This window comes from Doryrhamphus excisus, chromosome 9 (assembly GCF_030265055.1).
Source record: "Doryrhamphus excisus isolate RoL2022-K1 chromosome 9, RoL_Dexc_1.0, whole genome shotgun sequence".
NCBI classification, from domain to species: domain Eukaryota; kingdom Metazoa; phylum Chordata; class Actinopteri; order Syngnathiformes; family Syngnathidae; genus Doryrhamphus; species Doryrhamphus excisus.
In genome coordinates this window covers 6,994,823-7,018,234 of record NC_080474.1, presented here as the reverse complement: position 1 = coordinate 7,018,234, position 23,412 = coordinate 6,994,823, and the positions used below count along the sequence as shown (strand labels likewise).

Below are 23,412 nucleotides of genomic sequence, written 5' to 3'. Positions count from 1 at the left end.
TCCATTTTATGGCCTGCTTCAACTGAGGTTCAGATCATGTGTCACAAAAACAAACAAAAAAAATGACATGACATATAATTTAAATAAACGTTTATTATGATGAACAGACAAAGTATTTATAAAAACACCAACTTTCCATTCAAGTTTCCTACATGCATTTTGTTTACGTGATTGCCAAGCAACATGAAAAAAAAATGTGGCATCAAATCAGGTCATTCAAGTTAAATCTATTTTTTCACCTATCTTCAGGGCTGCTGAATTATTTATTATTGAGTTATTTTTAAATCAGCACAGTAGATCCCTGCATTTCTCACAGCAACTATGGTGTGTTCAAGGACAGCCAAAGAAAGTGAAAACACATAAGCATAAACACATAAATAGGCCAGAATTGTGGGCAAAACAGTGGTATATGTTTGCTGTACATTTTATGCTTTATTATCAAATATTTATATATTATTGCCGACTTGGGGTGAATGAGATGTGTTTTCTACGGAATAAACTATTTTAAAATAACTTGTTGGCCGCACATTTGCAGGGATCCACTGTACAGTATAGAAATGTACTCGTAATAAATGAAATGATCTGGAATAAATTATGAAATTCAGAACAAAAACACATTTCTAAAAAGCCAAGGAATGTGTAATTATAACCAATCAAAGGTATGCAGGTTTTATGACAAAATACAGTTGAGGTTAAATAATTTGGGATAATCAGATTGAACAGTCGGCTTCATTTCCGAATCTGGAGGAAGTTGGGGTAAGAGGATAACTTTCCCTGCATTGCAAGCGGCAGCGACACATGTTTTTAACGCCGCAAGCACATCCGGTGCTTACAAATGCTACAGTCCATCAGGCTGTAATGCAACAGTTGCCATGAAATACAGCCGACCGCTGTCAAGCTTATTATGCATGTGTTGGCACTGTGAAGTAATTGTACTTCACAATTGTAGTTTTCCAGACTGAACCAAATAAATATGTGTGGATTGGTCTTACTGAAGTTTAAATCTGACATCAACTAACAGGGAACACTGATTTCATAGATAAACTCATAAACCGAAAATGATAGCCAAAGCTAATACAGAAACAAGAAGGCCACATAGTTATTAAAGAAAACACACATTTACAATATATAAAATAGCCATAATAATAAACAGTAAATAATAGATATAAGCATTCAACAAAATAAGGGTTTTCTTCAATTTTCTTTGGACTTACTCTTTTAATATGCAAGAGACTCAGTAACACAGTAAAACATCTTAATGTGTTGGAACTAAATAGCCAGTGCCCCCCCCCCCCCCCCACATATGGAACACGTGCTATACATAAGGCCCCCGCAACCCATGGAGGGGTCCCACTTTTGTGCATATGGTGAATAGCGTGCAGCAGAATGAGAGACTAAAATTGCAGAATTCACCCGTTCCGTGGTGGTGTAATGGTACAGCTGCTGCCTATCAAGGCACTTTGTTAATTTGTTAAATCAAATTCTGCTCAGGGTCCCAATTTAGCCCGAGGCGGCACTGTAAATAGCAGTGTAAAAAGGAAGCTGCAGAGTGAAAATGTATGTGTAATATTTTGCAAACTCTTGTGAATTAGCAGTTCTACATAAAAAAAGACTAAAAGTGGATGTGAGGTGTTCACTTTCTTGCAACAGTTTCAGACAACTTCTTCAGTCTCTTCTTCAGCTCCAGTGGAAATTTCTCATAACACTTCTTGCAAACCGGCTTCATGTCAAACTCCACAAACTTGTTCCTGCGAGGGGAAACATGCCAACGCCGCTGGTTAATTACCCCACAGAACAGAAACATAACAGAAACAGCAATTTAACCATGACAATGCAGGATTATAGACTTTTCCCCAAACTAATATACTGCTTCTTTTGTCTATCAAATGCATTTCATTCAAAGAACTCTGCCATTGCCACTCAGGGCACATACCGTAAATTCCGGACTATAAGCCGCTACTTTTTCCCAAACTCAACCCTGCGGCTTATTCAGTGATGTGGCCAATTTATGTAATTTTTCTAACAGCCGCAAGGGGCTCTCGAGTAGAAAAGGTAAGATTAAGACCGGTGGAATATATGCGTAGAGGAAGACTGCAACTTCTTGTCTTGTGCATAAATTAAATTAGCGTGAACATACCTTCATCATGGAAAATGCAAAAAAAGAAAGGCATATGACGCAGCTTTCAAGCTAAAAGCAATCAAGCTGTCCGATAAAGAAGGAAAACAGAGCTGCTGCACGTGAACTTGGCATAAACAAATCGATGGTGAGACGCTGGAAACGGCAGCGGGAAGAACTGGAGCAATGTAAAAAGACGAAAAAAGCTTTCAGAGGTAATAAAAGCAGGAAGTTATATTATTATTATTGTTAAGTTATATTATTAAAACTTTGAAAACTCCCTCTGTGTACCGTCTTTCTTTGTAAATATGTTTACATGTTTTAATGTGGGCACAAGCGGCTTATATACAGGTGCGGCTTGTGTATGTACAAAATCGGTTTTCCACTAAAAATGTAGTGGGTGAGGCTTATAATCAGGTGCCCTCTATAGTCCGGAAATTACGGTAATCACTGGCTGAATCACATGGCACGTGTCATACCCGGTGGCACTCCCATTATTTCCACAGCTGAGGCAAGAAAGCTGCCGGAAGTGATTACGGCTTTACCACTCTGGCGCCCAGACAGAACAAAGCTGTCCCTTGGACATGTGACTGATCTGATGATTTCCCTGTTTGCATTGCACAGGTTTCCCAACAGCTATACTAGCTCATACTCAAACCAGCTTTTTAAGACACAAGATAACAGGCGGAAAGTGAGAAGGAAAACTGACCAAGAACGGTTGAAGTGCGCAGAAGGAAACAAGAGAGCATGATCACAGACACATAGGTATCAAGGGTTTCTTCTTTTTCTCTTTTGAGTCACGCTCTCGCTTGGCCAGACGGCGTTTCATGTCATCTGGGAGGCGTTCGTAGCAGTGCTTACACACCGGCTTTAGATCCACCTCCACAAACTTATCCCTGATAGATCACAGGGGAAGGACAGGAAAAGGGCAGCCAAAGACAGCAGATAGGACAGAATTATAGAGAAAATATCAAAGGACACAATGATTGGCAGGGTGGCGAGAAAAGGGCCCATGAAAAGGGTGAAAACATGCAAGTAGTCACAATAATAATAATAATGTAATAATATGAGATGCACTTGACAGGCTTCGTGTTACTTACTTGAGGGTGAGCTTGGTGTTGCAAGTTGAGCAAGCAAAACAGTTGACGCACCAGGCCTTGTTGAGGGCTGACACCACTGAAAATAGAAGCGAGAAAACATGTCAAAGAAAATCACAAAGCGAGGGGTGATGCGAGGCATGATATATAACAACCGACTTCATTCATGAACAAACACAGCTGCAAAAAAAATCTCACCATCTCCTTCTATTACGCGATTGCAGTGGTAGCAAACATCTCCAAACAGCTGAACGGCAACAGGAAGGAAGAGAAAGAACATTAGCACTCAATTGATACAGTTACAAAAACACAATGCTAATAAATGCAGTCAGATCCCATGCAAACAAGCACAAGCTGAAGAGGTGGTGAAAATGTTTATATAAGAAAGTCAACATGAGGACTAATGGTGGCTTTATAAATATTTATTATATTATTAATCTCTCTCAAAGAAAATAGGGAGTTTTAGAGTGTATATGTGGGAATTTTTGTTCATTCATCCGGAAGAATATTTTGAAGAATTTGTGAGGTCATCTTGGATGACAGAGCAAGATTTGTTAACTGAATTATAAAATAATACATTGAAAAATGTAAATGTAATAACAATGCGAAGACCATACTGTATTTCCTTACATCAGGGGTCTCAAACACTAGGACACTAGTTTGAGCCCCCCGCCTTGATATGAAAGTTTAATGTTAGTGCGGCCCGCGCAAGTTTGATATGGATGCTGTATGGTATCATGTACCCAGAAAAAATTATTACGTTTGATTAATGTTCATGTTAAAGGTTAAATAACTGTTAATAGTTATCCTCCCTATCCGTGTGGAAGTGGTAAGTTTTTGGCTATTTAAGTTTAAAGGAAATAACTTGAAGGCTACCGTTTAGGTCGCTAGCTCTCTAGTTTGCAAGTTAGCATGTGTCTCAAGACCCTGCAGTTGCGCAATATGTTGTAAATAAAAAGAGTATAAATGTGACTATAGTCGTGTTTTGTCATGTCTACAGGGCTCTAATAATGCTTTGTGAATTTTAATCTGAAAAAATAATTTGTCTACCCACCAACTATATGTGGTTTCTTAAGTTTTTATTATTTGCCGTTTTATTATTATTATTATATTTATTTATTAGTGATTGATTGATTTTCTTTATTCTTGATTTGTTCATTTATTTTTCATCTTATTTTGTGCAGAAAAATAAAAATTAAGATATTTGAGAACAGTGGAATGTTTTATCAGAGCTTTTATTGTAGAAAATCGGAACCAAAACACTGAAAAAGTTTGTATATTTTTCTGTTTTTAATAAATGTGTGTTTTTTTTTTTTTTTAAACCTGGTGCTCCAGTGGCCCCCAGGTAAATTGAGTTTGAGACGCCTGCCTTACATAGTGGACACTGGCCAGTGTTGTTTATTTAGCCATCTGCACTCAGGACCTAACTGACCCATTAAAACCTATATGAATACTAGTTCACTTGAACCTGAATTTAGTAGTTAGATGCATGTAAAAAATCCACGGGAAACAAATTTCAAAGCCAAAATAACAAATATATTAAAAAAATGTCTGAGGTTCTGCTCAAACCTGCACCCTCTGCCTTCAAAGGCAGCAGCTGTACCATTACACCACTTGGTAACAACAAATGAACAGGTACATTTATTAGCTTATTTGGGCATACTGCGATTTCCTTGTCTGTTTTTTTTTTACCTCATACCTTGGTGCCCCATATCTCACAACAGTGATGGCGACTGCACTTACTTGAGCAAAAAGAGCCCCCAGTGTATCATGGGGTGGTTGAAATATAAGAATATATTATGTATATAATATATATATATATATATAATGTATATATATATATATATATATGTATGTATATAAATATATATATTAATATAATTATCATTAGGTTTTATTCTGAGCATACAATATACTATGTATATGATATTCTTGTTTTAGCATTACAGCCTTTGTCACTTACTGAAATGTTGCTTTTTAAAATATTTTTTTGGACACTAATGGGTTTTTTTGGTTGTTTTAGCATGCCGCAGCAATTTCCCTGTAAAATCTGCAGTCACCATTACTATTGTCTATTGTGGGAAGACCTTTATATGACACACTGGGGTAGAGAATGCAGCCCCCTAGTGGCAACACCTAGTGGCAAACAAGTGTTTCCATTTTCATGACATATGCTGTATAGTACTCAAGTTAGTATTACCTGGTTGTAGTGGGTTTCACAGTAGGCCAGGCCCTTGCGCTCGTAGTGACGGTGTCCCAGGAAGGGTTTCTCACACTTAGCACACACAAAATGCTGCAACAAAGCAACAGCCAAGCACACACCGTCAAGCTCAAGGCTTTCGTTCACATTGTGCCACAGCCAGCATCACGGTCTCACGTACAGTACAACTCTTCATTTCAGTCCATGTGTCCTGGAATTTCATGGACTTTTCAATGTTTCCAATTTAATAGGACACGATGGACGAGTAGTAGCCAAAAGCAGCCAATAAAGCAGCCATTAAAAACATGATTTTCCATGTCACACTGATGATAAAATACTGGATTAGTGACGACTACCACTACAACAGATGCCAGGCGGGGGATCCACAGGGCACTGTATCAATGGTTCTGGCATATTCCTCACCATGTCAAAGTGGGTCTCGCAATAAGCATGACCATCTCGCTCATAAAATCGGTGGCCATGAAATGAACGCTCGCACAAAGTGCATACGTGGTGCTGCATGTGGAGGAGGGAAGACAACAAAATGGCCAAAAAAAGTGAAAAGACAGCGGATGAATGGATTTTTACAGTAGAAAAAAAATAACGGAGACAAAAAGGTAGGAGGTATGGGAGAGGTGGACAGATCAGACTGAGATACTGTGAAAATATCAGTGTTGATTATTCATGTTGAGAGAACAATGGGCCTGCGTTGAATCTAACTGCAGACTTAGAAAAAGCAGGAAGCATATTGGTGGATCAAATCCATTCTAATGGTGATGGTATAATCCCACACAGTAACAATGGAGGCTGAGAAGAGTAAAAAAAAAAAAGTGTATATTTAAAGGTCAGACCTCCACATGCCACTGCTTGCCCATGGCATTGACCACACGGCCCTCAATGGGTCTCCTGCAGGCCCCACAGATTGGAACACCCATCTTGTCATGACAGGGCAAGCAGTAAAGCTCCCCCTTCAGCTCCCTGGCATCCGCAGTCAGCTCCTTACTGTAGACAGGGAGGACAATGTGACCGCATGAGGCGGTCATGGTCATGTGACACACACTGATTACAGCCTGGCCAATCTTGAAGACATTTTCCGAGTCCTGATTCTTACCCGCAGTTGTTACAGTTGAAGTGATCAGGGTGGTAGGGGTCATTCTTGAACAGAAGGGGCTGCTCCTCAATGATGGCGTGACACTTCTGACAGATGTACTTGCCAAGGCCACGCGCTTTCTCTCTGTTGTGGCATGGCCGACACAAGTGCCTGATGGCAGAAAAGACAGAAATAAGAGGTTAAACATGTTACTGTGAAATTACAGCTACATTATCAACAGTGTATTAAGTGACCTTCCAGCATTCTTAACAAATCCGACGTCAGCGAGCACGGCCTGGCAGATGTCACAGCAGAAGCATTCGGGATGCCAGCTGTTGTTCATGGCCTTGATGACGCGGCCAATGATGAATTCTCCTGGGAAAGAAACACACCACTATTATAGGGCTTTGCTCGCGCATTGACACAATTGTGCTTTGCCTCAACTTACCACACTGGTGACAGCATGGAGCAAAGAGCATCTGGAAGTCGTGTTCGCAGTATTTCCTGTCTTCAAACTGCAAAGCATATTTTTCAGCATTTCAAAAACATGAGGGTCGCGGGGGTCTTCGGGCGAGAGAGGTGGGGTACACCCTGGACTGGTCGCCAGCCAATCACAGGGCACATATAGACAAACAACCATTCACACTCACATTCATACCTATGGACAATTTGGAGTCGCCAATTAACCTAGCATGTTTTTGGAATGTGGGAGGAAACCAGAGTACCCGGAGCTGTGAGGTCTGCGCGCTAACCACTAGACTGCCGTGCCACCCAAGGTAGTAACAGTAACAGAAAAACATTTTTTATATAAATAACAATAATGATAATAATGATAATGATAATAACAATAATAATATTACAATGATAATAATAACAGGTTCAATTCCTCCCACATTCCAAAAACATGCTAGGTTAATTGGCGACTCCAAATTGTAAAACTCCAAGGTATGAATGTGAGTGTGAATGGTTGTTTGTCTATATGTGCCCTGTGATTGGCTGGAGACCAGTCCAGGGTGTACCCCGCCTCACGCCCGAAGACAGCTGGGATAGGCTCCAGCACCCCCGCGACCCTCGTGAGGAAAAAGCGGTAGAAAATGAATGAATGAATAATAACAGGGGAAAACAAGACAGTGGCATGAACATGATTATATCTTACAAAAACGGGTAGGCATTTATAAGCTTTTGCTTCAGCCTACTCCTTTTGGATTTGTGATTAGATAGTTGAATACAAATGTAAATAATGGAAAGTTATATTTTGATTGATGTAAGAAATGCACTGTAATGTTTCATATATTTGCCCCCCACAAAAAAAAACAAAAAAACATCTACAATCTTCCCATATGAACATGGAGCGGGGGGGGGGGATGCCTAGGGGTGCCTGACACTCAATACTGCATTAGTAGTGTACTCACATCAATACACAGTAGTTATATTTGGACTGGTGTGAGCGTCAATGACTTCCATGCAGTACGATGCGATGTGCAACACAACAGCTTTACCTCATAGAAGAGTCCCTCGGGGAACTGCTGGAAACACTGGGCACACACAAAGCACTGCTCGTGGTAAAGTTCCCCGTTGCTGTTGACGATCTTCTCAGCCGGGGCGAACCCGCTCTTGCAGCGCTCACACATGGCGTTGGCCAACGCGTTGGCCATGTTGCTGAGGGATAAAGAAACAGGTGATCTTTAGTGATCACAACACTTTAACGTTCGAGACGCTGGATCGTGTTTACAATCAAAGCTAACTAGACTAATAATTAATAACAGCAATGAAAACGTGACTTCCTTGACAGTGAGAAAATGAAATGTTAAAAAAAGTATGCGAGGCACGGATGGGATACTGAAACACAAACACACCCACTTTCCTGGTGTCAAATTTATTTAGGTTGTGGAAATGTGTGTAATGAGTTTACATAATCAGATCTGCAGATACTATGCTGTAATGCAACACCCTGCTGAAAACATGGCTGATGTAATCCAATTACTTTATTCTACCTTTGTTATAAGACAAAGTGTATATCAACATGGTGTAATTATTTGGTTGTCAGGTTTAAATCAGATGATTCCTTAATCACACATAAAAATACCATAAATACCATATTTTTTTCCCTGGCATATTTATTTTTCTATATGGTAATGTTGCTCCTAGTCTATCATTTTACTGGTCATAATGTAACCTCTTTCAAATATCCCTACCAGACCCAGAAGACAAGTGGGAATAAGCACAAGTTCTGGCTTTAACGGTTCATACACTCAGATGGACTTGATGTAACACACACAGTTAGCCGCGCCTTACAGGATTAGCGGTAGGAAGTGATACGTCCTTCTGGCATTTCCACCCTCTATTCTGCCACTGCCACAGGGAAGAGTAGACGGTCTTCAATAAGCACCGTGTGTAATGGCTAATTCCGGTGAGTATGTTGGCCATGCAGGAATTGGGATGTTTTCACCTCCCAGGAATTGTGTACAGATCCTTGCAACATGGGGCCGTGCATGACCGTGGTGCAACATGAGGCGATGGCACAACAACGGGCCTCTGGATCTTGTCACAGTATCTCAGTTAAATCGTCAATTAAATGCACCTTTGTTAATCTAAATCCAAGAGGAAGACTATTTTGTCTCAATCCAGTGTTTTTCCACCATTTAAGAATATACCGTTACTACAAAACAACTTTTGTCCTTTAATGAAACACACCGAATCCATCCAACACACTGACGACGTCAAGTCTCGGTCCTCCATTAGTAAATATAGCATTTATATTTAGCCTTCATGTCATGCATGGACACATACTCGGGATACCAGTTGGTGTTTTCTACTTTGCATAACCACTCCTCTCCTTGGCACAAAAATAGGCCTGGGTCTATGTCCCACTCTGGCAAAGTTTGGATCTATCCCTACATAAACAGGGTAAAACCCAGCATATTCAGAATATCAGAATTCTTCACATTCTGTGACGACTCAAGGTCGGACCTTACAGACAGACACTGTATCAGTTTATGTGAAGACAGAATGTACCAACCGAGTCATACAATTTCAGCACAGTCGTCCGGGTCAGTGGCATGTCAGTCAACAAAATGTAATATTTGGGGCTTGTCGTTAAATAAACGTCATCCGTGTACTTACAAGCGAGCATAGAAATCACAAAACTCCTTGTAGACTTTGACATCGCTTTTACGCCTCTGGGACTTTGACACCACGACTTCTGCCTCCCCCGCATCACCATCCCGAAACCTCTGATTGTAGCCGTTCATCTCCCTGTGCGGTATGTGGTCCAAGACTTCCCCGTCTTCAGGTATGACATGCGGAAGAGTGCACCCGTTCATTTCAGCACTATTCTGCCGGTATGTCAAAGTTTCCAGTTACGCTAATCCGGTTATCAGTCGGAGCCGTAATCCAAAAAGCGAGAGGGAAAGTAAAACAGTCGTCAGACTGTGCTGGGTGTAGTCGCTCTCCCTCTCTCGGGTACGAGTGCACACACCCACTAACCTAGACACACTCCTTCTTTCCAACATCAACCCAATCACACACACAAACACAGATCCCCCCTGCCTGTCCAACTCAATGTCTATTCTTGGACAAGCTACTGAAAATAAAGAGCCAGCCTTCATGCTTGTCTGCAGAGGCCACATATTGACTATCACTTACAACAACACAACTCATCATTCCCTAACATATTCAGCTTTGGATTTATACAGATACAATTCTGTGGGCATATATAGACAAACAACCATTCACACTCACATTCATACCTACGGACAATTTGGAGTGGCCAATTAACCTAGCATGTTTTTGAAATGTGGGAGGAAACCGGAGTACCTGGAGAAAACCCACGCATGCACGGGGAGAACATGCAAACTCCACACAGAGATGGCAAAGGGTGGAATTGAACCCTGGTCTCCTAGCTGTGAGGTCTGCGCGCTAACCACTCGACCACCGTGCCGCCCCTGTACATCATGTATGCAAATCAAATCAACTTTATTCGTAGAGCACTTTTCCTGCAAAGACATGCAACACAAAGTGCTTTACAGAATTAAAAACAATTACCACAATTAAAAGGAAAAGGAAAAACAATTACTAAGAAAGCCCCTCCCTCCCACCTTCCATACTAGACACACACACACACACCCACCCACACACACACACACAATCACACACAGTAGGGAGACATGGCATGGCACTGAGGATCAAGGAAACGCCACCTTTGGGGCCGTCCACACTGGGAGGAGCCGCAGGCCGTGCCGTCGGGGGACCAGCACCCGGGCCCCCCGACTCCGACAGACGGGCGGACCCCCACAATGAAGGGAGGAACCCCCAGCCGGCCGGGTCGAAGGGACCCTCTCAGCAGACCCGACACAGCCCCCAGTGTGGAGGACCCCCGAGGAAACACTGGAGTTAAAAGCTAAAGACTAAAAGCATAAAATAGGACTAAAAAGATAAAAACATAAGAAAAGTTTAAAAATATTAGTTAAAAGCCTGATTAAAAAGGTGTGTCTTTAATCTTTTTTTTTTTTTAAATATCAACAGTCTCCGCAGTCCTGAGGCTCTCCAGGTAGGCTGTTCCACAGGTGGGGGCCATAGTGGCTAAATGCTGCCTCACCGTGGGTTTTTGTTCTGGGTTTTGGTATTGTTAAAAGGCCAGTGCCGAAGGACCGCAGGGTCCGCGGGGGTTGATAAGGTAAAAGCAGATCAGATAAATAAGAAGGTGCAAGGCCGTTATGCAAATGCAGCGAGAAGATGAGAGAACATGCTGATATTCTTGCTATATTTTCTGATATTATTTTAGGTACATTTACTGGTCCTCTAGCTATGTTTGCTCATATTGTTCTTGTTATATTTGCGGATATTTTTTAGCTACATTTTCTGATGACAACAACAAACTAGGGATGCCTCCCGGACGCCTCCCTGGTGAGGTGTTCCGGGCATGCCCAGCCGGGAAAAGGCCCCGGGGCAGACCTAGGACACGCTGGAGGGACTATGTCTCACAGCTGGCCTGAGAATGCCTTGGTGTCCTCCCGGTGGAGCTGGAGGAGGTGGCCGGGGACCGGGAAGTCTGGGCTTCCCTACTAAGCTGCCCCCGCGACCCGAACCCGGATAAGCGAAGGAAATTTGCGGATATGATTTTAGTTACGTTTGCTAATATTCTTCTTGCTATATTTTCCAATATTCTTTGAGATACGTTTGCTGGTCTTCTTCTAGCTATTTATTTTAATATTCTTTATGCTACATTTGCTGATATTTTTAAATCTTTCTGCAACAAATTGTAATGCACTTTCTGCACTCAAAGAGAGTGGATGTGGATGACAACAACATAGATACGTACATACATGCATGCCAATCCCAACACCACAATCTCAGGAAGGCATACGACTTAAGGAACCGGGGGAAAATTCAAGGAGGATGGAAGCCTAAATAATTGTTGTTAAAGACACCAAAGAACTGGACAAATGGTTGCGGCTTCTTACTACTTTTCAGACATAAAAAACATACTCCATTTCCACTAGAGAGGCACCTACTAACTACAGTGAATTTGTTTATGTAATACTGTATATGTAGTGTATGTTTGAGGATATCATGGGTATAAATAGCTGTATGCGTGTGTTGGTTCCCTTAAAATGTGTGCCCTCGTCCTCCTGTCTCTGACATGACTCAATCCGTCTACAAATAGACACCCGGTCAAGACTCAATGCCAAACTAGGTGCTGGCAGCTGTGCATGTGTGAGCAAAAGAGAGAGATAGAGAGAGAGATAGAGAGAGAGAGAAAGAGCACTGTATACATATATACTGCACATACAGTATACAATATAGACTCAATGTAGTCTCTTCAGAGGAAAATGTTACCATTCATATTGATGAATGACAGCTCCTACTGTACAGCAGATATTCATATTCTTGTATTGTTTGGAACACTGGTTTTCTGGAACCAATACTGGAAGACAACACAAGACATCTTCGCTGATGTGGAACTATGATGATCTGTCTATGGCAGAGGCGGGCAAATATTTTGACTTGTGGGCTGCATTGAGTTAACAAAATTGTCCGGGGAGCCGGAACATATATTTAACACACACACACTATTTTATGCTTATAGTTTTCCTTGAATTATTTGTCTAATTTTATCTGTATGTTCACATGTCACTTTAAACATCAGACCACATCAAACTCATTCATTCATTCATTTTCTGCCGCTTTTTCCTCACGAGAGTCGCGGGGGTGCTGAAGCCTATCCCAGCTGTCTTCGGGCGAGAGGCGGGGTACACCCTGGACTGGTCGCCAGCCAATCACAGGGCACATATAGACAAACAACCATTCACACTCACATTCATACCTATGGACAATTTGGAGTGGCCAATTAACCTAGCATGTTTTTGGAATGTGGGAGGAAACCGGAGTACCCGGAGAAAACCCACGTATGCACGGGGACAACATGCAAACTCCACACAGATGCCCGCGGGTGGAATTGAACCCTGGTCTCCTAGCTGTGAGGTCTGCACGCTAACCACTAGACCGCCGTGCCGCCCCCCACATCAAACTATGTAATTTAATTTTTCAGTTTTTTTGTTTTGTTTTGTTTTGTTTTTTTACTAAATAAGACATCCGACTTGCAAGTCATATTGCCAGTTTGTATGTTAAAACTTGAAATACTTAGAACGCAACTGGTGGGCCGTAGTCAAACACTTGGTGAGCCGCATGTGGCCCCCGGGCCGTAGTTTGCCCACCCTTGGTCTATGGCCTCAATGTGCAGCCATACTTACATACCGTAAATTATGGATAGAACAGATGTGTCTTACATAATAGTCAGGGAAAAAAGACCACACCCATTTATCTGAGTTGCATCTGATTGAGTTGCTTGAGTTGATTGAGTTAAGGGGTCCCTGCCCCTAACAATGCCTTCAGATAAGCATGCACAGACAGGCAAGATAAATGTTCGACTAGCGATGTCACGGTCAGTTTCCCCATTGACTGTTTACTACCGTCAGTGGTTCATTTCCTTTTTATACTTTTAAATTAATTATATTAAAATAGTTTCATTAATTCACAATCAAGCTATTAACTTGATTTCTTAGATAGAAATGACATTTTCTGATTTATCAGGGTGTAGCATGACGACATTGAGTACATTCCTTGCGGAAGGTCTGCTAGATTTACAATGCTCAAGCTCAAAAGGAGAAGTGAATTTAAAAACGGTTACAGCAACTGTCCTTGCTATACAGGGCGGGAGTTTGACACTTTCTCACAGGGTTCCGACAGGTCATAGGTCAGATCACACACACAGAAGACATGATTGGGCTTAAGCCATTCCTTCCCAAACAAGAGGATGCATATACAGTAATGTACTGTAGTTATTATGTCAGACCGGTCAATGCAGTCACAGCCTACAGTTTATCTTAGAGTGTGCATTGTGAAATGTTACAAAAAGGTGTGCGGAAATAGTTTCCCCAGTAAACCAGCTGTCCAAGTTCCATGCTAACTATGGTACTAACTCTGTAGCAGCCTTTCTTTCTATTGCAGTTCAAACAAGTCAGCAAGACGCAAGTATAGTAGTAAGTATGACATCACTAACCGACCTTATTCCATACTTTAGTAACCAGCAGTAGAACATGGGTAAGTTTCATCAAAATATCAGTTCTCAAAATAAAAAGGTTCTCAACACAACAATTTTCACATTTGGATGGGTTTTGCACGCACATTGCATTACATTTTTCCTTAAAGCATAATCTATTCAACGCTACAAGAGTCCGTGTCTTTTCACTTCCTGGTTGCTGTGCAGCATATACTATATATCTATGGGAAAGTTGCAGGCTAAGTTCTTATAAAATTCACTTGTTACAAGAGGTATAAATACGACTTTGGGGTAGAGTGGTCAGGTTGACAAAAAAAAACAAAAGTATAAATACTTCTTTGGTAGCGAATGAGTTAATAAATTATTGCTGTTTAGTGGTTGAATTATTAAAAAATTATGCATATTTAAGCAAACTTTTTGTATTTTTTTATGGTTACATAAACTGAAATATAAACTTCAATGCATTCAAATTTGTTGTGATGTGTTGTATTCTCTATAGGTCACTAGGTGTCAGTAATATTACATTGATGAGTGTAAAAGTGACTATAGGGGTGTTATTTCTTGTTTAGAGGGCTCTAATAATGCTACGAACCACATGTAGAAGGTTTTAAACAGGCATTGAACTACAAAAATATTCAATTAATCACACTTATTTTATACTTTTTCTCTCTGTTTAGTGGTTGAATTATTAAAAAATTATGCATATTTAAGCAAACTTTTTGTATTTTTTCATGGTTACATAAACTGAAAAAGAAACTTCAAGGCATTCAAAGATGTTGTGATGTGTTGTATTCTCCATAGGTCACTAGGTGTCAGTAACGCTACATTGATGAGTGTAAAAGTGACTATAGGGGTGTTATTTCTTGTTTGGAGGGCTCTAATAATGTTACGAACCACATGTAGAAGGTTTTAAACAGGCATTGAACTACAAAAACATTAAATTAATCACACTTATTTTATACTTTTTCTCTCTGTTTAGTGGTTGAATTATTAAAAAATTATGCATATTTAAGCAAACTTTTTGTATTTTTTTATGGTTACATAAACTGAAATATAAACTTCAAGGCATTCAAAGATGTTGTGATGTGTTGTATTCTCTATAGGTCACTAGGTGTCAGTAACGTTACATTGATGAGTGTAAAAGTGACTATAGGGGTGTTATTTCTTGTTTAGAGGGCTCTAATAATGTTACGAACCACATGTAGAAGGTTTTAAACAGGCATTGAAGTACAAAAATATTCAATTAATCACACTTATTTTATATTTTTTCTCTCTGTAATGCGCATTTTAGTTAATATGTTTGGGGTTCTACAAGAGATTACTTGGATTAACATGATTTCTTCTGGGAAAAACTGCTTTACAGCTAACAACTGACCTTTTGGAACAAACTAATAACAATACTGATATATAGCACTATAGGGATTAACAGAGCTGGTAGTGTCAAACACAAAAGATTGAACATTTTAGATGAATACATGTGTTTAATATGCACTGCATATTGCTTTATTTGAGCGTGAGATCATCTTTTATTTTGTGATTACTAGCTGTAGTTTACAGTTTAACACAAACCTGCACCGCCAAGTAGTAGATATGACGCACATTTTTGAACTTGTGCCATACAAGCAGAAACAGGCCGAAAAACGTATCACACGCCCTGCTAACACAAACATGTACAGTGTCAACATCAGCCATGGCAACAGAGACTTTCACTTAGGAAGCCGACAAGAATATTATGGACACACCCACCCATGCAAACACACACACAAAGTGACGGCCACTTTGACCTGACCCTATCTCTGAGACCACTATAGAGTCCACAGGGTAACCCCCCCCCCTCCCCACAATGCAGACTCTAAGATACAGTCTTAAGCAAAACTTAATACCCACATGAGTAAAGGGTTATGTATGCAAAATTCTAGTGAAATAGTCTCATAGGTTGGTGCTTATCGGTGCCATTACATTTGTGCTGTTTTGATTTTTGAGTTGTTGCAGATTGACCTATACACCAATAAAATTTCACCAAGCCCCCCCCCCCCCCCCCCCCCCAACACCTGCCACCGTTTGCGTTGTCATACTAAACCGCTTCTGAACCTTTCTAATGGCAGTAATTTTTTGCAATAAATAAACATAAATGCACCGATTGATTTTAACATAGCAATCCATAACATAGAAAGTTTTCATTCATTCATTCATTTTCTACCGCTTATCCTCACAAGGGTCGCGCGGGGGGATGATGGAGCCTATCCCAGCTGTCTTCGGGCAAGAGCCGGGTACAGCCAATCACAGGGCACATATAGACAAACAACCATTCACACTCACATTCATACCTATGGATAATTTGGAGTCACCAATTAACCTAGCATGTTTTTGGAATGTGGGAGGAAACCGGAGTCCCCGGAGAAAAGCCGGGGAGAACATGCAAACTCCACACAGAGATGGCCGAGGGTGGGATTGAACTCGGGTCTCCTAGCTGTGAGGTCGGGGCGCTAACCACTCCTACACCATGCAGCCCTGGATAGTTTTCACTAGTATATAAAACTTCTAATATTGGATGCCATTAAATGGTCTATTGAATATTCCAAGGGGTGAGCGTTTTACATGATAATTAGATATTACCAGGTCTGTATGTTTAACCTCTAAAGACAGACCCCCCCCTCCTTTGTGTCTACATTCTTCACATTGCAACATTCCTGCAACCACTTGAGGAGGGAAGAGCTGATTTAGACGTATGACCACGCTGCAAAGGCAAAATTGCTAATGCTGCGCTACTCATTGGAGAGAAATGATTTGAACTACTTTGTATTGTAATTTTCTTCATGGCGTCACAAAGACCTTGTTTGATTGGTTACAACACTGAAGTCAAAGTCCCACACCACTCGGAAAGTATATTAAAAACTGGGGCAGTGTGTGGGGGGAGATAATCCTCCATTGGTGATTTAGGATTAATTCTTTTGGGCCCATGAAAAGAATGGACGGTTACTGTTCTGTAACTCGTCCCGTCATTCATAGTGATTTTCCTGATTGCACAACAAAGTTAGAGAATATAGCCACCTGAGTCAACTTCAGCAGCAAGTTAAAAATCTTCAAAAAAAAAAAAAAAGGCAAGACACACCTGAAGCCATCACCGAGCACACCATAGCTGTCTGGTCTCTCTTGTCTTCGCCTGTACAAGTCTGAGTTTGCCAACGCCTTCAGTCTCAAAGAGTTCATCTCCCAGCCACCTCTGTTTGTTCCTTCCTCGTCGTCTTGCTGAGAGCACACAACTCCACCGGGCCAGAAATGTGCCACAGAAAGCGTGTGTGTGTGTGTGTGTGTTCAGGGTTGTTCCAAATACAAAGATTAGGCTTGTGTCACTTGCCCCTTGGTTTGACACACCTCCTTGACAAAGGGCACACAGAGGTGTGGTTTCACTTTGTGACCGCCTTCTGCAGGTAGAAGGGAAATGCTTGAGAGGAGAGAGAGGCATTCCGGCCTTCGCCTCCGCTGTGTATTTGCCTCCTACTTACTCACTGGCCCAGAAACAAAGCATCCAATGAGAGAACCACAACAGCGAGACCCATAAACACATTCAATCCAAGCATTCAGAATTCAGATGTTGAGGCTTTTCAGCAAACTTTGCCTGGGTAGGATAATTAAGGATTTGGTAGCTTGGTAGAAAAGGCGCCTTCCCAAAACTGTTCCTTTCAAGTCAAAAGTATAGGATAGTCAGAAATGGACAACTATGGTTAATTACTATACTATATACTACTAGTATACTATATGCTCTCTGCTTTGAACAAGGCCTGTTGAAAGCTTGCTGATAGCACAGGGAAAAATATTCCATTCCTAACAGTACGATTTCCGAAAACTAAAGTTCAGCTTTTCAATATGACCAATACGAGGCAGTTGGTGCGTGTGTGCACTTGGTATGGGCATGATATCAGGGCAGCCGCTCCCTACACGCTGTGTGTAGCCCCACGCCACGATTTGGGAGGTGGCCCAAGGCCCAAGTTTGTGCACGGGCGCAAATTGGCAATGCATGTGCCTTGAGAGAAAAAAGATGAGTAATGTGACTGACAGTTCACCCATCATCACATTTTGGTCCCTACTGGTGTTATGATACAGCCGCTGCCTTTTAGGCAGAGGGTGCAGGTTCAATCACAATTAAATTCATGACAGCAACCCGTAATTATTTTGTAAAGTCCTGCTTAGGGCCCCATTTTTTTTTTACCCCCAAGGGTGTGCCTGCATGGCATTCCAGGCGTTTTTGCGGCAGTCATTATAAACAGGTCACCTGCACACAAAACCTCAAGAGGAAAAGTGTTTTACATTGTTATGACATTCTCCTCATGGAAATGGGCCTGATAGTTATGTGTCAAGCACCACGGGGGGGGGGGGGGGGGGGGGGGGGGGGGGGGTGGACGCTGCACAGAGCAAATCTTTATAGTTGAATAAACACCATTAGGGGTTCTGCTCATCCACAAATAAAGATAAGTAGTTGTAGTAAACTTGTAAAAAAACAACAACAAAAGGAGATTTAAAAAAATGCATTTTTAGTCCACTAGAGGGCACTAGATTTCCGGGAGATACTGCAGTTGAGGTGCAGACTTCACAGCTAGGAGACCTGAGTTCGATTCCACCCTCTGTGGGTTTTCTCCGGGTACTCCGGTTTCCTCCCCCATTCCAAAAACATGCTAGGTTAATTGGCCACTCCAAATTGTCCATAGGTAAGAATGTGAGTGTGAATGGTTATTTGTCTATATGTGCCCTGTGATTGGCTGGCCATCAGGCCTGGGTGTACCCGCTTCTCGCCCGAAGACAGCTGGGATGAATGAATGAATGAATGAATGAATGAATGAATGAATGAATGAATGAATGAATGAATGAACTATAGTTGAGTACTTGGTCAAAACCACAAACAACTGCAGACAGGAAGGTAAAAAAGTAGAGATGCATCACATATGCTCAAATCAAGATAGCTTTTGAAAATATTTTTGCCCAATGACACAACCCAAACTGTCAACAGTAATTGCCCAGCAGCCACAATAAGACGAGAGAATGTCAACTCGTGAATAAATCATGACAGTGTTGTGTGGGAACAAGAGACTTTCATTACCGAAGACGATGAATAGTGCTTCTCAGGCTAAACAACTAAGGATAGAATGGATGCAAAAACCAAACAAATTGTAGAAAGAGGGTTCTCAAGAACACACAAGATGCTGGAGCCTATCCCAGCTGTCTTGGGGCGAGAGGTGGGGTACACCCTGGACTGGTGGTCAGCCAATCACAGGGCACATATAGACAAATAACCATTCACACTCACATTCATACCTATGGACAATTTGGAGTCACCAATTAACCTAGCATGTTTTTGGAATGTGGGAGGAAACCGGAGTACTCAAAGAAAACCCACGCATGCACGCGGAGAACATGCAAACTCCACACAGAGATGGCCCAGGGCGGAATTGAACCCTGGTCTCCTAGCTGTGAGGTCTGTGCGCTAACCACTCGACCGCCGTGCAGCCATGTAGCTAATAATCCAACAATATTTAATGAAGTGCAACGGTCTTAGTAACATACAGTATTTATCACTTTGTGAAATTGGGGGCCGAATGGTTAACATGTTGGCCCCACAGGAGATCTGGAAGATCTGGTGGAGCTGGCATGTTGTCCCGGGGTACTTCTCCCCACATTACACCCCCCCCCCCCTCCCTCCATAGTGATTCTAAGTGGCATAGAAACTGGATGGACTTTCACTATATGCGTTACATTAACACCCAGTTTGAACTCTTAGGAAAACAATCAGACTGCACTTCCACAAGTACAATAACAAACAAAAAACAGACTGTGTACACATATTTATACTGTATATTTTGTATTTGTCATTCTTTTTTAATAGATGTGTCTGCACCTAAACTTCACCAAAACAAATTCCTAGTATGTGTTTGATCATACCTGGCAATAAACCCTTTTCTGATTCTGATGGCCTTTGTGACACATTTGAGGTGACTACGCTGCCACTGTGTGGTCAACAGAGGTATGGCAGTTTTTCTGTAGAAATTTCTCCTTGGAAAGCATTGTTTCTGTCTCAAAATGTACCACTTTTGACTGCAAAAACTACAAATGGACACCTCCTACAATGTGCAAGAAGCTCTTGCAATGGCTCACTCATACAAGAGGAAGTACACCAAAAGACAAGCCCCACACACAGGAACATAACTATTGATATGAAGTCATTGAGTTTTTTTTTTGTAGACCAAATTGCAACAATAACCAATGCAGAGCAGCAATTTATCATCATATTGACATGCGTGTCTTACCACAGCGACGTGTCAGACAGGAGCGCGGATCATTTTAGTTGTCGCTGAAGTTCCTTTTTGCTGTCACTGCAAACAATCCCACTGCTGCTATCTCATGGCCACATCACTTCCTGCGCGCGTGCGTGTGAGATGGGGGGGGGGGGGGTGTAAATGACTGTGTCCGCTTGTGGTTCTGTGCCAACGTGCCTTTTTGAGAAACGGGTGAGAAAGCAGTAAAAAAAAAGCTCATAAGATGGTGTTGTTTTAAAGGGTGGTTAAGGATGCAGAGAAGGTGTGATGAGGAGGAGGGTAATAAAAGACTGTTTGTGGGGTTGGGAAGTGCAAGGGGGGGGCTTCAGGGATCAGACTGAATGTAAAAGCCAAGCCGTTTGTGCGGACCTAAAAGCATACTAGCTAAAAAAAAAAAAGGGAGCATCAACAATAACAACTCCAAGCATGGCTTCATTTCACTCACAGGGTGTTCTTCCAAACAAGGTCATGTTCGGGCTGCAGACGAGCCGAGCTGGAGCGTGGAATCAAAAGGAGGCAACATGTAATATGCAGGGGATGCAGAAACACTTGTGTATAGCTTGCAGCATGCTGGAGAAAGAATGATTTATGTCAAATTGACATTAAAGAGGAGGCAGCACTCACACAGCAGAAAGCCTCAAAAGAATCCTGAGGGAGTGGACATACTGTACAGGAAGTGGTGTAGAAAGCAAAAAGTACTCTCAGGGAGTCTGTGGACATTTTTAGTAAAGGAGCAGCCTGCTCTGCACAACACAGTTAATTTGATGCAGTTCACTTTTGACAATTTGATTCACTCGTATGTGTGTGTATGCTAGGGATGATATGGTGACATGGAAGCAGAAATGGGATTAAAAAATAAAAAGTGTTGCAATTTTTCATAGTTTAATTTATTCATCTGAAGCTTGTTTAATTAATGGAGTGATGAGAAATCACTATGAATCAAACACAAACTGTGGATCGGTCTGCAACATACCAAAAGAAGGCAAATATGCTGATGACTGTTTTCCAAAGTCCCAAAATAATACGTGTGCATATGTCATTTTGTCTAAAACACCCACGGAACAGCTTTCATGGATGACAGAAGAAATTATAAAATATTCACATTGGAGAGGCTGAAATTCAGGTTTTTGGATCTAGTCAAATTCCCGATTTCAGAGTATGAATATTAAAAAAACAACAACAATCAAACACCAATATACTATAATATACTATAACAATTATAACAGCTATTATCAATATTGTGATTTAAAAAAAATACATCACAGTCGTGGTTGGGTTTGACATCAAAAGATGTCAGATGTATTTTCATGTCACTTTCACCTCTAAATCAGCCTCTACCTATCTTAAAACCCATCCTGCCCAGTCTCAAATGGAGTATGAAGAGTATAAATATAAAAAACAACAACAAATACTAAAATAGTTGTCAATTGAATTATCAACTAATTATTGATAAAACTGTTCTCACTATAAAAGTAAGAACTATTGTTATATTACCAGAGTTATCTCTAGTAATATAACTATTACTATAAGTTCATTATTATTATTGGGATTTAAAAAAATACATCACAGTCGTGATTAGGTCTGACATCAAAAGATGTCAGATGTATTTTCATGTCGCTTTCACCTCTAAATCAGCCTCTACCGGTAAAACCTATCCTGCCCAGTCTCAAACAGAGCATAGACATTGAATGGTATTTATTGCATTGAATAAGCATGTACTAGTACACATCCAGTCAACCAAACACTTGTCATTCAGGTTCCAATGGTTGGGTTTAAATAACTCCAAGTTGTGCATCCAATCCATGACCAGTCCAGGGTGTACCCAGTCTCTTCACTCCAGTCAGCTGGGACAGGTTGTAGAGCAAGGGTCTCAAACACGCGGCCCACGGGCCAAATGTGGCCCGCAGGACACTCGTTTGAGGCCCCCGCCTTGATATGAAAGTTTAATGTTAGTGCGGCCCGCGCAAGTTTGATATGGATGCTGTATGGTATCATGTACCCAGAAAAAATTATTACGTTTGATTAATGTTCATGTTAAAGGTTAAATAACTGTTAATTGTTATCCTCCCTATCCGTGTGGAAGTGGTACGTTTTTGGCTGTTTAAGTGTAAAGGAAATAACTTGAAGGCTACCGTTTAGGTCGCTAGCTCTCTAGTTTGCAAGTTAGCATGTGTCTCAAGACCCTGCAGTTGCGCAATATCTTGTAAATAAAAGAAGTATAAATGTGATTATAGTTGTGTTTTGTCATGTCTACAGGGCTCTAATACTGCTTTGTTAATTTTAATCTGAAAAAAATAATTTGTCTACCCACCAACTATATGTGGTTTCTTAAGTTTTTATTATTTGCCGTTTTATTATATTATTATTATTAATATTATTATATTTATTTATTACTGATTTATTTAATTTTCTTTATTCTTGATTTATTTATTTTTCATATTATTTTGTGCAGAAACATAAAAATTAAGATATTTGAGAACAGTGGAATGTTTTATCAGAGCTTTTATTGTAGAAAATCGGAACCAAAGCACTGAAGAGTTATAAAAACTGGATGTGTAGCAGCTGACGTACTTCCTCAAGAGCACAACAGGGGGCGCTAGCGAGCAACCTGAGTAACCAGGTTCAGATTGCTAAGACAAACTGACTATATAAAAAGATGGACCGTGTTCAGCTTCATTAATCAGTACATTTCTCAAAGCATTTCAACGAAACTCGAGAAATGACCTGAGCTAAATGTCAGTTTAGTCAGCCGACGAAGGAGTAAACCGCCACCAGGAATGCGTTTTTTTTTCTTTCCCTTTTCCAGCTGTAAAGAAATCTGTCAACTTCCCAACTTTTCAAGTAAAAGCTACAATATGAACTTTTGACTCACCCATTTGTCATTTCGGTAATGGCGAGCATAGCTGGGCTGTCTCCCGGACCGAGCTATAGCTTTCCGTCGTCGGGGTTCCAGATGTGGAGGGTCTCGGAAGAAACGCTAGTAGTGAGCGCGGGTCTCCGTGGAGCGATGGCGAGACCAGGCCTCCTCCAAGCCGGACAG

At 41.2% G+C, this 23,412-nt stretch overlaps 1 protein-coding gene across 7 annotated transcripts; it reads right to left on the bottom strand.

Moving 5' to 3' along the window:
- Positions 1 to 74: 74 nt before the first annotated feature.
- Positions 75 to 23,412, bottom strand: LOC131136091 (LIM and senescent cell antigen-like-containing domain protein 1). 7 transcript variants are annotated; one of them, XM_058082596.1, is made up of 11 exons: positions 23,245 to 23,412; positions 8,003 to 8,162; positions 6,952 to 7,018; positions 6,758 to 6,878; positions 6,525 to 6,674; positions 6,265 to 6,415; positions 5,414 to 5,506; positions 3,412 to 3,460; positions 3,217 to 3,292; positions 2,826 to 3,012; positions 75 to 1,748 (listed from the first exon to the last, which is right to left on the bottom strand). In XM_058082596.1, the coding sequence occupies exons 1-10, from the start codon at positions 23,271 to 23,273 to the stop codon at positions 2,868 to 2,870; spliced, it is 1,041 nt and encodes a 346-aa protein (XP_057938579.1). In that variant the 5' UTR covers positions 23,274 to 23,412; the 3' UTR covers positions 75 to 1,748; positions 2,826 to 2,867. The 7 variants fall into 7 exon arrangements, with proteins under 7 accessions (XP_057938579.1, XP_057938580.1, XP_057938577.1 ...); XM_058082597.1 differs by lacking the exon at positions 23,245 to 23,412 and adding an exon at positions 20,364 to 20,506; XM_058082594.1 differs by lacking the exon at positions 23,245 to 23,412 and adding an exon at positions 17,177 to 18,201.

What these genes read in the sequence shown, in the direction of transcription:
- LOC131136091 (XM_058082598.1), bottom strand. Translation starts at nt 9,826, where the DNA reads ATGAACGGGTGCACTCTTCCGCATGTCATACCTGAAGACGGGGAAGTC. An exon ending in CCGAGGGACTCTTCTATGAG is followed by an intron (nt 7,019 to 8,002) that starts GTAAAGCTGTTG and finishes TATGCTTTGCAG; the next exon opens with TTTGAAGACAGGAAATACTG. An exon ending in AAGAAACCCTTGATACCTAT is followed by an intron (nt 1,749 to 2,877) that starts GTGTCTGTGATC and finishes TTCCCCTCGCAG; the next exon opens with GAACAAGTTTGTGGAGTTTG.